Raw genomic sequence first — 11954 nt, 5'->3', positions numbered from 1 at the left:
ATGCAATGTTTCTAATTAAGGCTTTAGTTCATGCTGTTTTTTGTACAATCTTGCTTTGTCAAATGAAATCAGTGCATCATCTTCCGTATAGTTCCTCAAGTATTCTGAGGATATATATCGTGTTATGACAGCATCCAGTCAAATCGATGAGGCCTGCCCGTCATCGTGACTGTGCTGCGATACTTTATAGAATCTGAAAGAAGAGAAACCGTCAACAAGCTGACTCCTCCTAGTCAGACCTGGTGAACTCATCTGATCCGGCAGCACTGTAACAGATCCCAGACGTGCTTTTCACGAATGTGTCGGAGTGAGTTCACTGGAAACACTGTTGACATCTAGGCTATTGTATATGATGAGGCTGCCAGGCTCCTTATTAGCAGCCTGCTGAAAGAGCTATTAAGTAGGATAAGAAGACATGGTGAACTATATTGATCCCAAATGATAAATGCAGCATGAATTGTTGCAACTCTGCACAGCGAGCGCTGTAGGCTAAACTGTATCATCCTTCTTACACAATGACAGATACCAGTATCATGTTTTTATGCTAAATATGAACCGCTCTATTTTAAGATTAGCATACAGCCTGGTTACACGGGGGAAGGGCTAGCCAATTCCAACAAAGCCAAGTTATATTTAGTTTGTTCAGCCACAGTGCCAAAACTGGGACTTTTTGTCATAAGCACAACCCCGCCCTTAAACCGACAACATGTTCTTTTCTACACTTGCCTTTCTAACGTATTGAACAAACTGGAAATAGTGTGTTTAGTAGCAAGCTCTATAGGCTAAGCTAAGCTAACAGCTTCCTAGCTTCATTCAGCATTAAGCCATGAAAGCTAATAAGCTTATTTCCCAAAATGTCAAACGATTGATCGAAAGTATTTGCTGTTTTTTTCACAGTTTCATACTTTGGATGGATGGAATACAGCTTCTAGAACATAACATTACACTACAATACTAAAGGCTCTCTGGTATGAAGGTTGAGAAACATTAATCTGAAGCCTCATACTGATCTCAATAAAGAAATAGCTTCCAAACTATCCATTACGATCTTGACTCTCTCTATTAGTGCGACAGTGGCACTTCTGTCACTGCACTGTGGAAATAACTAGCATGTAGGTTGCACGCCGTCACCGTACAAGAACCTTCATTACTCTGATCTCAAACTTTCTGTGGGGACTTTAAACTGGAGAAGGACGCAGGAAGGATCCATGGTTATAACGACACATTAAAGACAGAGGACCTAAGCAGAGAGAAGCAACAGGTACCGATCACCACAGTGGACACTGGTTTGAGAGTGTTGACCGACAGGTGAGTAACTGATGGACTTTTAATGAGTAATCTGCCTCTTTTAGATTGTATTTCCCTCCAAATGCTAATATTTAATCTTTTTTTTTTTTAATGAAGTAAATTGTAACAACGCAAATGTAAATTTCTCACAGAGGTATTTGTGGAACCGGTGATGTAAATGTCTCAAAATCAGTGTGCATATCTGTGTGTCATGAGCAGCAGATCTGTCCTGGATCAAGATGACTCACATGAAAGGGTTTCAAGGCATTCCCATGTCAAAGGTAGGTCATAAACCGCTGGAACCAACTTCACTGTAAAGATAATACACACGGTGATTGAAGTTGTTAAAACCGCTCATGCAGACAGTGGCAGGGGTTTAGCAAGTTTCTTCTAGTCCTTATTAACCCGCCGGATGATTCTTCCATGAACATCTTTCAGCGGAACCAAACCGTATTTCCAAGGAGACGATGAAAAACACAGCAGTTAACATCAAGTAAACAGCTTCCATTTCCACAGCACATTTGTTCCAAATCAGTTTTTTGTTATTTGGGTCGGGATGTGGTGACTGTGAGGGCATATGATTCGCATCATTTTCCAATTCATCAAACTATTCCCTGACCCCATCCTGTGCCCTGCGGATGGGGGTAACACAGACTATCAAGTTTTTCTTTATTCCCAAACCAAGTATGCAATCTCTCCATTTCAACGCTGATTCATATTCAGGCCTCCTTTTCATGTGTAGTACAATGCCTGCAATCACTGGTTGCAAAAAACCAAGATGGCGACGGCCAAAGTCCAAGATGGCTGTGGCCGGAATTACGAACTTGAGGCTTCAAAACTGCAGTCCCCAAACCAACGAGTGACGTCACAACAATGTTGTCCGATACAGTCTATGGCAATGCTCAAGGCAATTCGATGAATGGCTCTTCTTCTGGTTCTAGTCAATGAGAGGTTTGTGTAAAGAGGAGGACTACGCGTTTCTGGAAATGTCAGAAAAGACAACTGAAGGAGCTTTGGAGGACGACTGGGGAGACAAAAGGGAGGATAGGGTAAGAGATGAGACAGGTCTTTAAATATTGCAGAATCATCACACCCCAATAATTGAAAAAACACAAATCATGTGTGCAAGTCTGTGTGTTTCAGCTCTGCCGCCGACTGGAGAGGGAGCGTCTGGAAAAAGAGAGACTCCGAGAAATAGAGGAGCTCAAGAAGGTGGATACACACACAGACACACACACACACACACACACACACACAGGTGACAGACACACTACAAGATCTGTACATCTGTGAAACTAAACAGCCTCTTAATGCTAGGCAGTCGTTGATTGTGGGTGATGACAGATTGTCCTGGCTGTCATCAACATGTATTGGGAGCCAAGCTCTGGCGAGAAGAGAACACAATTTTTTGATTCATGCCAGATTTGATCCTCGGGTTTTGCACCTAACCTCAGCCAGCAGCATCCCATATGATTCCACTTGTTAAACTAGTAGTAATTAGTAACTGTCAAACTGAGTTTTCCTTCTGTTCGCATCTCTGAAGATTGGGTGAGATCGGGCTTGTTATGGTCAGCCCGGTGGCGAGCCAAACGAGTCAGCCAGAGAGCCAGCGGTGTGATGATGGATCGATGGGTTTTCATCTACCATCAAGGGTTCACTTCGTCGCTCGCGGAAAACTCAGACACACAACTCTGGCCCAGTGTCAAGGCCGCCGGGGTTACCAGTCGCTTCATGCTCACACTTCACAGCGCTAAACATAGATACACATTTAAACAGCAGGAGTGTGTTTACACTTCATATACATTTAAACAACACACACACACACATACACACACAGTTGTCATAACAGATGAACATCCTCACGGACATGGAATGCGGACGCACACACAAACACAAACAGCTGTGGGTGCTTTGAGCAGCCGCCCTGTCTCTTATAAGAGTGTGTGAGGTTAACAAGGGACATTGCCTGTTGTCAGTGTTTTCGCCGCATGCACGCACACACACACACAGACACACACGCACACAGACACACATGCACACACACACACACACACACATACACATTCACACACAGGATGCTGATGACAACATTTACCCTGATGGAGAGGACAGTCACTCTCACCTCAGTATGGAATGTACTTTCCGCTTCACCCTAACTTAACCTCACACACACACACACACACGTTTCACATGTTTCTCACGTTTCACATGTTTCTCATTTATCATTATGGTTGAGGAACAACTGCTTCTCCCAAATTACAACAAATGAAACCAAACTACCCAGACAACAACATCCCATGAGGCCGTTATATGACCATAGTGCATTTTATTGCAATCCAATGTAGTTCTCTGGAAGAAAGGCAGTGAGGCGGAATGTTTTTTAATTCTTTGGTTTCCCAAACTGTTCTTCAACCAACCGCCATTGGTTGGGTTTGTGTGACCGTTTTCGCGGTGGAGTTCCAGCCAACCGGGATTTTTTCTTTGCAAACCTACCAACGAAATTCAGGGAGTGTAGCGTGATAACTGGACAAGCGATACCCCCAATGCCAGTGGGATCCCATTGGATTCTTCAGGGCTGAGCTCATCAGCAGGCCAAAGTTTTTGGATTCATTCAGTGAACTATCTCAACATCCTCTCAACGGATTGGCACAAACTTTTACACAGACGTTCATGGTTCCCAGACAATCAATTTCTCTTACTATGGTGGTCCTCTGATGTTTCCTCTTTCGCCACCATGAGGTTAGACCTTTGATTTGATCTGATATTAAACAGGCAATCTTAGCATGCTAATAGAATATAGCCTTGCTCTGCACAAATGCACCGTCAAAGCGGCTTCTCTTCAAAAAAATATTCTCTGTTACCTACCTCTGCTTTCCAGGCATGCACTCAATGTGTCTTAAAGGGACACATCTGGCTCATTTTCAGGTTCATACTTGTCCAGCGTGTTTTTACTGGGATATGTTTGTATGCTTTCATGCTAAAAAAAACACGAATTTCTCAAACCGTCTGTCTGAATATAGCGGTATGAAACACTTTTCATGATATGTCCCCTTTAAATAGACCAACACCACTGGCCAGATGGTTGTGATTGGATCAGAGACAGAAAACAAGCATTAACACAGTTCGTCAATTTGTCAGTGATCGCCAATTTAAGGCAATTTGCTCAAAGCGTGCTGCTTCCTCTTGTCACACACCATGAAGACGAACAAGTGTGTATAGAACGTGAATGAAGTAATCATTCAAATGTCCGTTTGCTCATTTTCGACTCAAGGCCTCTTTGGAAAGAATGTCCTGATTGTTCACCAGAAAGTGTGTGTGTGTGCGTGCATGTGTTTGTGTCGAACGTAATTGGGGAGGTAACGGTTTAACTGTTTTCACCTTCAATCCATATGTGTCAGCGTGTCGTCGTCTTTAAACTGACATTAAACTAAATGATTCCTTCGCTCAAGACTTCCTCCGCACATTATTTTCCTCACCAGACAAACACACACACACACACACACTCACACTCCTCAAGACACACATGAACGCGCCTGCTTAAGGCTCAGGGGTGTAGCCCCAGCAGAATGTATGCACCGTTATATCATTGTACCAGGGGAACTTTGTAACCTTCAAAATGTTCCGACAGACCTTTACGATTTCAGAGAGGAGTTCCTTGCGGGGGATTGTGGGTGTTTTCTTTGTCAACTTCCCTTTTTTTTCCTGTCCAAAGCTTTAAAATTGAGTCCTGATATTTGTTCATATGGAGCATTAGAAGTTGTGCTACAGAAAGAGTGATATTTTCAAAAAGACGCTACAACACTGTGCACAGTAGACCGGCGGGTAACTGCAGAGTGAGGGGATAATTCAACATTACAATCATTGGGTCCATTGATAACATGAAAAAATTGATGAGGCATCTTTGAAACTGTATTTTAATGTTCAGTCTTGTAGTGGACAGTGCTGTCTATGTCCATGTGTCAGGAGAAAGAGCAGCAGTGGCGGACTCATGTAGAAAAGCTGACCTCCAGCCAGGAGAAGACTCTGCAAGACAAACTGGCAAGACTCAGGAGATTCAGGGTGAGAACACACACACACACTCACACACACATGTTGTCATGCTACGGCTTACAGTAATGGTCCGAGATTCAACACCACGGTGTGACGGCTTCTGCAGCTACAACGCGTCTAATGTTTAAAGCACCTGCAGAATTGAACAAAAGCTTTTTTAAAGATCAGAGGCGAGCTATTTATCAAAACGCTGAGATCATCGAGTTACACAGGTTAAGGTCACTGATCAGGGGCTGATTGAAAGAGGCGTGTTGGTAGCTCCAGATGTTTGGTAAAGTGAATAGTTCAAAGCCGTGGTAGTGGTGTGTTAGCTTTTACTCCATGGGTACATCCCAAGTCTCTTAATTGCATCCCCGTTTCCCTCACCTTTCCTTGCGTAAAGGAAACAATGCGAGGAGAGAGGAAACGAGGAAGTATGTCTTCAGAGACATGAGTTGCTTTAATTGTATCCATAATACAAGTTATTGAGGGAAATAACAGATCATGAAAACACAAATCTTTCTAACAAATGAAGAAAGTTGTTTGTGGTCCTTTTGTTGTTCAGTCTACAATGAACATTTAAACCAGACTGTGAATCAGAAAACGAATCAAATATAAACTAGAGTTTATTCTGTGATCTGTCTTCACTCTGGTATGAAACTCCAGTCAGTCAGTCCGATCAGCTGCAGCGTCCAATCACATAACTGATGACCAATGAGGGGGCGTGTCGGCCGTTAAAACACTTCCTGGAAGGCTGTTCTCGTGCGTCCTCGCTCATGGATCCTCGATCCTCGATCCTCAGATCAGAAATAAGAGCTTTGGAGCGGCCGTCAATATGGCGGCGCAGAACAACTTCCGGTTCAAGCGAGGATCAAGGAGCGAGGAAACAACAATTAAGAGACTTGAGATGTACCCCATGTCTCTCAGATGGCAAGTGATCATTGCTCTCTGCTTTGTTTGACTTCATCCGAGAACTCCTGTCAATCAAATTTAGTGGGCGGGAGTTCAATCTTTTGATTTTTGTCTTTCTTTCTTCACTTCTCCCCTCCTGCAGGAGTTCCAGAGGAAGGTGCTGCTAGAGGAGTCAGGGATGGAGGGCGGGGGCCAACCAGCGTCTCACCAGGATGTAGAATCATGAACAATGTGCTTGAACATCAATAAATGAGCACTTCGTCAACTGACACATCAGTGTGATCGATTTGAATGAATGACATGATGAGATCTCTAGAGTTGGAAGACTCGACCGGATTGTTCCACAAGTTGCTTGTTTACGAGCTCATTTTAAACCAATACAAATCCAAATAATTGTCAGACGAAAGCCGGTGGCTTCCTAGATTGCATTTTAGCCGATGCGTTCAGCCTCTTTTGCTCTCAAAGACTGCTTGAACGTGATTGGTCGATACTACTCCGACTACAAGTAGAAACCAGAAATGCTTCCGATACCAAAATCTTCTCCCGTTGCCTTCAGATATTCATGTAAATGCAGAATCTGCTTATAGAGGTTAACTCACCACCGCCTAAACTATTTTTTATTCATAACTAAGCTATTTTAGTGTTCCTACTTTCATGTTGTATACATACAGTGATGCTTAAACCAAAACGGAGAACGTGGATGATGAATGCACTGATTGATTTGCAGAGCCGAACTGCCACTGCGGTGTCATCACGATGTTACTAAACCTTTGTCAAATCATTGCAGAAAACCTGTGTGATATTATTTCTAAGGCTGGATATGATTTCAGATTGACGCACCATAAAATACTTCTGTCCCCTCATAAGAGGATTCATTTGAGCGTATAGTTAAAAGGTGCTTTGCGAAAAGTTGGATCCTATCCCAAGATAATGGGGAATCCAACAATGTAATAATCCCATATTGATTGTGTGTCTGTGTTTTAAAGCCTCAGTTATGTATTGTTCCTGCATGTCCAATGAGAAAATGAAGAGGCCTGCAAGCCATTTTGGGGCCATAAAACCTCATTTGAACAACGTTTTCTGTGGAATTTTGCTCTCAATGTTTCAAACCCAGAGAGCAGATAATGAGTAATGGTGCATGGGTTCAGGTTCAGAATGATTTATCTGACCCAGATCATAAATCGACTGCAGCTCTGATACGGTCTTTTTGTATGCTGTCTGGTGCATGTGCATATGTGTGTGTGTGTGTGTGTGTGTGTGTGTGATTTTGTGAGTGTGGCTGTGTATTTGAGCTTGTATCCATGTCGGCCTGTCTGTCTCAACAAGATTTAAGCGGTCCTGAGACTTTGGCTCACTGTGGCCTTCTTTGGTAAACGTGGGGCCAGAAGAAGAAAACAGCAGAAAATAGTCCGGGACATTAATAAATATGAAGACTGAAGCTTCAGGGTTACACTGGTAGACATTAAAAAAACAAAAATAAAAACATGTCCAGAGAGCTTCCAGCAGTAAAGATTCCCATCTTGGGAGCAGCATTCATCCCCGTTGGTTAAGGATCATATCCAGTCCTCTGCTCTCGAGTAGCGAATCTATCACCATTACTTTGGAATCAACTCACTATTTAACCCTTTTTCCTACAGAGTACATAAAGAGACAACATTGGAGAAAAGTCACTCTTTAACCCTCTTTTCTATGAAGACACAACATCGGAAAAATGTTTTAATCCTGTTTTCTAAAAAATAAGTAAAGACACAACAGTGGAAAAAAAGATATTTAGTCGTATTGAAAGAAATTGAAAGAAAAAAAACATCACCTAACTCTTTGAACTGCATCTCACTGCAACTCCATAAAGCTTGTCAGAGCTTTAAGCTCATGCTTTTGGTTTTACAGCACATTTGAAAGGTTCAGTCTCATCGCTCTCATCAGCTATTTCCAGTAGCAGCAGGCGCTGATTGTAAGAAATTTGAGCAAAAAACGGTGTGTTTAGTAGATATAATAAAAGTGTTTAATAATTCATAATTATGAATTCATAATTAGTCATAATCATAAGTGTATTGGGAATGCATAATTAAGATAAACACAAAGTGTTGTAGGATTAGTAGCTAATAAGACATGAAGCTTCTGCCAAAGTTGCAGAAGTTTAACTTTTACACTGAAAGATTATCATAGAAGGAATTAAGCAATAACTGACAGTCATTGAATGTGTTAGGAACTCAGGGAAAAAGAGTCGTGGAGACAGGCGTTTACTGAAGTGCATAGAGAAGTTAGCCAATAGAAATTGAGATAGACGGGAGGGGAGGAGTCGCGAACGAATATGTGGGCGGGGATAGAAGTGTTTTTCTGCCTCTTTCTAGCGTGTGGTCCCTGGGACGGCTGTGTCCTGGGACCAGAGGTAGTTTTTTCCAAAGTGGGTTAATATTGTAATATTTCATAGGAGTATGTACTCCAATGTTTAACTGTAATCGTACTTGCGTCAGTGGGATTAAATCCTTTAAACTGTAAACCAGTTTTGGTAGAGTTATTATTGCAGCGTGTGAACTGCACGAAGCAGCTGGACACACGTGTGGTCTGGCCTCCTCCACGTTGGGGTGAGTTTCATCCTCAACAGATGAATCCACTGCACACATCCTCCCTGGAACAGCAAACAAACAAACATAATTAGCAATTAGCTGGTGGAGAAAGTTAGTTACCTGGCAACAAAAGAACGGTTGGCCCGCAGCTAACAATGCTAACAGTGCAACAACAAACAACAGCAACAGAGCTGAAAGAGCTAACAGTGTTTACCTGGGAAACCAGAGGGTGGGCGCTCCGCCACGACGCCATTGGTTGAGGCGCCGCGGGCATGCACACACACACTCACGCACACGTTAATGTGTTTACACAGATGGACAGAGAACAGGGCGTGTCCTGGCTGCGCTCTCTGTGGAAGTGTGTGTATATGAGTGTTAAAGTTCCAGCATGGCTCTGTGTGCACACTGCAAAATTGCAAACACAATGTTTTGCACATGTGTGATCTCGTGTTTTAGGCGTGCGTGTGCAGACACACACACACACGTGTGCATATCGGTGTGTTTTTAGATTTGTGCAGTGTGGGAAAACATGGAGGCCTCTGGTGCATGTGTGTGTGCGTGCATATAGTGTGGCCCTGGGCATTTTCTCAGAGTGAAACATGAAAGACTTCACATCAGAGTTCTATAGAAGTCTTTCACCTGTGTTTTAAAGGGCGGGGGCAGAGCGAGAGAGGGCGGCTGGTGGAACATGTTCTAGGTAGGGCCATCCTATCAATTTCAGCAAACATCCCAGTATGATTTAATGCAAAAAAAAAATGTAAGTATCAAACACGCATTATTACTTGGCAGTTAAATATTTAACATGTATTCCAACACGAAAACAATCAGTAAATAACACTTATATAATATAATATAACATTTTCATTTATTGAGATGCCCCTATGGACCTTGTTATAGGAGGTAAAGATCAGGAGAAGTAAACATGAAGTGTAATTATGAATACTGATGTTAAATTAAGCTATGATGAGTTTTCACTGTTAATTTAACATCTCTATTACATGTTGATGCCTCCATGACCAAGTTAAGCAGATGAGACTGAGGACAGCTATGTAGAATAAAAGATGTTCACTTTGTCTCATATGTAGCTTGTGTGTCCTGGTGTTCTCATGTTTCCTTACCTCCTCATCCCTCACTCCCGTAACTGTCCGTGCTGGATCCGTCCCCGTTGTTTTAAAAAGCTAAATAAATGATTAGCATGACGTCATCCAGCTAGCCAAACCTGTCTGGTGTACAGCTAGTACAGAAGCTTCATGTACTGCTTCCCTTTCCCGCGAGTCTGCTGTCTGATTGTGAGGTCAGGCTGATCTGATATCAGCTCTTTGGCTGCAGAATCTCCTCAAAGTTCTCCTCTCAAACGGGTCTTGGAGGAGGAGTGCTCGCGCTGGCGCGGGCGCCTGTAGAGACTTCTCCTGACGAGAACGCGCAGCGAGGGGGCCTGATCGTTCTGGCCCCAAGCTGAATCTATTTGAGGGCGCTGATTGGCTAAATTGTATGTCACTCATTTATATCTTGAATCAGCAATTGGCTAAACTGCTTCATAGACCCGCCTCTTTTGGGCCAAAACGATCAGGCCCCCCAAGCTGCGCGTTCTCAGAGTGTCGTGCACACAGACAGAGAGGACGAGCAGAGAGCACACAGGCGGAGAGGACGAGCAGGAAAAGCATATATTTTGCGCAGATATCATATTTTACACACATTACTGGGTACAGTCCATAGTTCAAAAACACAAATATTGACAATTTATATAATTTATGATTATTATTTTTTTTGGTGTGGCTCATGGTGGGGCCATGCCCCATGGCCCTCTATTGACCAGCCACCACTGAGAGAGAGAGAGAGAGAGAGAGCGAGAGCGAGAGCGAGAGGAGAGGAGAGGAGAGGAGAGGAGAGGAGAGGAGAGAGAGAGAGAGAGAGAGAGAGATGAGATGAGGAGAAACAGGAATTTCCAGTGTGTCCGATGGAGAAAAACTGTGAGAAAAAGGAGAAGTATATGACTTACAATGCAAAGTATATTATGCCCGAGGACACAGACATACAGGAACATGACCTCTCTGTTGTAGCGCTCATCCTCCCTCCTCCCGTCTCTCTTTTAGAAACGTTTACTATAAGCCCCCTCAGTGTGTACGTCCACGAGAGCCTCATTCTGTGCAGCGTCTACAGAAATAATAATGGCGAGCTATTAAAACCAGCAGTGCAGATTCATATTTTCCCCATAAAAGGGCTCATTATTTTGTTTTGTATTATATAAATGTATGTGTACTAATTGTGATAAAAAAGGTGGAAGTTTTATTTTAGCCCTGTAGTTTCACTATTTATTTTTTGCTTTTCTCTACTGGTTTATTCTTAGTTGTTCCCCTTTAGTCTTTAGTATTTGTTAAGATATGCATGATCTATACTTTTTAGGCAAAGGGGTGAACCAATAGCGCATACCACATAGGCTCGAGTTCCCGGTTAGATTCCCGATTAACCGGACCGTTTGCTGTCAGACCGTTGACACATTGAATAAAATGATACTGGCTATTGTAACACTCCAAGGTAGGTATCGTTTGCTAGATGAATATGGTTCTACGCAGTGGCGCTGGTGCACATGTTCTAGGTAGGGCTGTTTTCTATTTCCCTTTAGTAACTTGAGGGTTACCGTAATAATTCCCTTTAACAGGAAACGATACAATCTAACTATATTCAGGTTACCTTTAATTCAAGTTTACAACAAACGCAACACACACAAGTTGGAAAAATGAAATGAAAGAAAACCCCTCGTTGCTGGCAGGATGTCGCCTGAAGCGTGGAAGTTCAAACTCTTAGTCCGCTTCACTCAAGAGAGCAATAAGATAAAAGTGTGGTACCTTAGTTAATGCTGCTGATAAATCAGGATTACATTACTAATCCCCTCCCCCCACAATAAAATAATAGTAATATGATAAATAAAAAAATTAATATCTACATAAAAGGCTGTAGTGATCTAGAATTAATTGTGGAAGGATAACATACAGCAGATATGTCACTATCTATATGTGGCATTCTAAACGTGAAGAGGCGGGGCTTAGGCGGCTCCCTGAACTACTATCGACCAGAATGCCGGCTCCGGCGCTGAATCTATTTGAGGACGCTGATTGGCTAAATTGTATTTCACTCATTTATATCTTTAATCAGCATTAA

General features: G+C 42.7%; 1 protein-coding gene across 3 annotated transcripts; it reads left to right on the top strand.

The window, feature by feature from the left end:
* Positions 1 to 1171: 1171 nt before the first annotated feature.
* On the top strand, positions 1172 to 6493 carry LOC306795833 (uncharacterized protein). 3 transcript variants are annotated; one of them, XM_079294488.1, is made up of 6 exons: positions 1172 to 1308; positions 1507 to 1568; positions 2229 to 2336; positions 2431 to 2499; positions 5254 to 5346; positions 6371 to 6493. In XM_079294488.1, exons 2-6 carry the CDS (start codon positions 1527 to 1529, stop codon positions 6452 to 6454), a joined length of 396 nt encoding a protein of 131 aa, XP_079150614.1. In that variant the 5' UTR covers positions 1172 to 1308; positions 1507 to 1526; the 3' UTR covers positions 6455 to 6493. The 3 variants fall into 3 exon arrangements, with proteins under 3 accessions (XP_079150614.1, XP_079150613.1, XP_079150612.1); XM_079294487.1 differs by having other exon boundaries at positions 5251 to 5346; XM_079294486.1 differs by having other exon boundaries at positions 5221 to 5346.
* The last annotated feature ends 5461 nt before the right edge of the window (positions 6494 to 11954 follow it).

The sequence above is a fragment of the Melanostigma gelatinosum genome (genome assembly GCF_949748355.1).
Source record: "Melanostigma gelatinosum genome assembly, chromosome: 22".
NCBI classification, from domain to species: Eukaryota; Metazoa; Chordata; class Actinopteri; order Perciformes; family Zoarcidae; genus Melanostigma; species Melanostigma gelatinosum.
This window is presented reverse-complemented; position numbering and strand designations above follow the sequence as displayed.

Excerpts from the sequence above, each read along its gene's own strand:
- LOC306795833 (XM_079294486.1), top strand. The coding sequence starts at position 1,527 with ATGACTCACATGAAAGGGTTTCAAGGCATTCCCATGTCAAAG. Across the intron at positions 2,337-2,430 it reads GAGACAAAAGGGAGGATAGG|CTCTGCCGCCGACTGGAGAG; the intron begins GTAAGAGATGAG and ends TGTGTGTTTCAG. Across the intron at positions 2,500-5,220 it reads AAATAGAGGAGCTCAAGAAG|TGGACAGTGCTGTCTATGTC; the intron begins GTGGATACACAC and ends TCAGTCTTGTAG.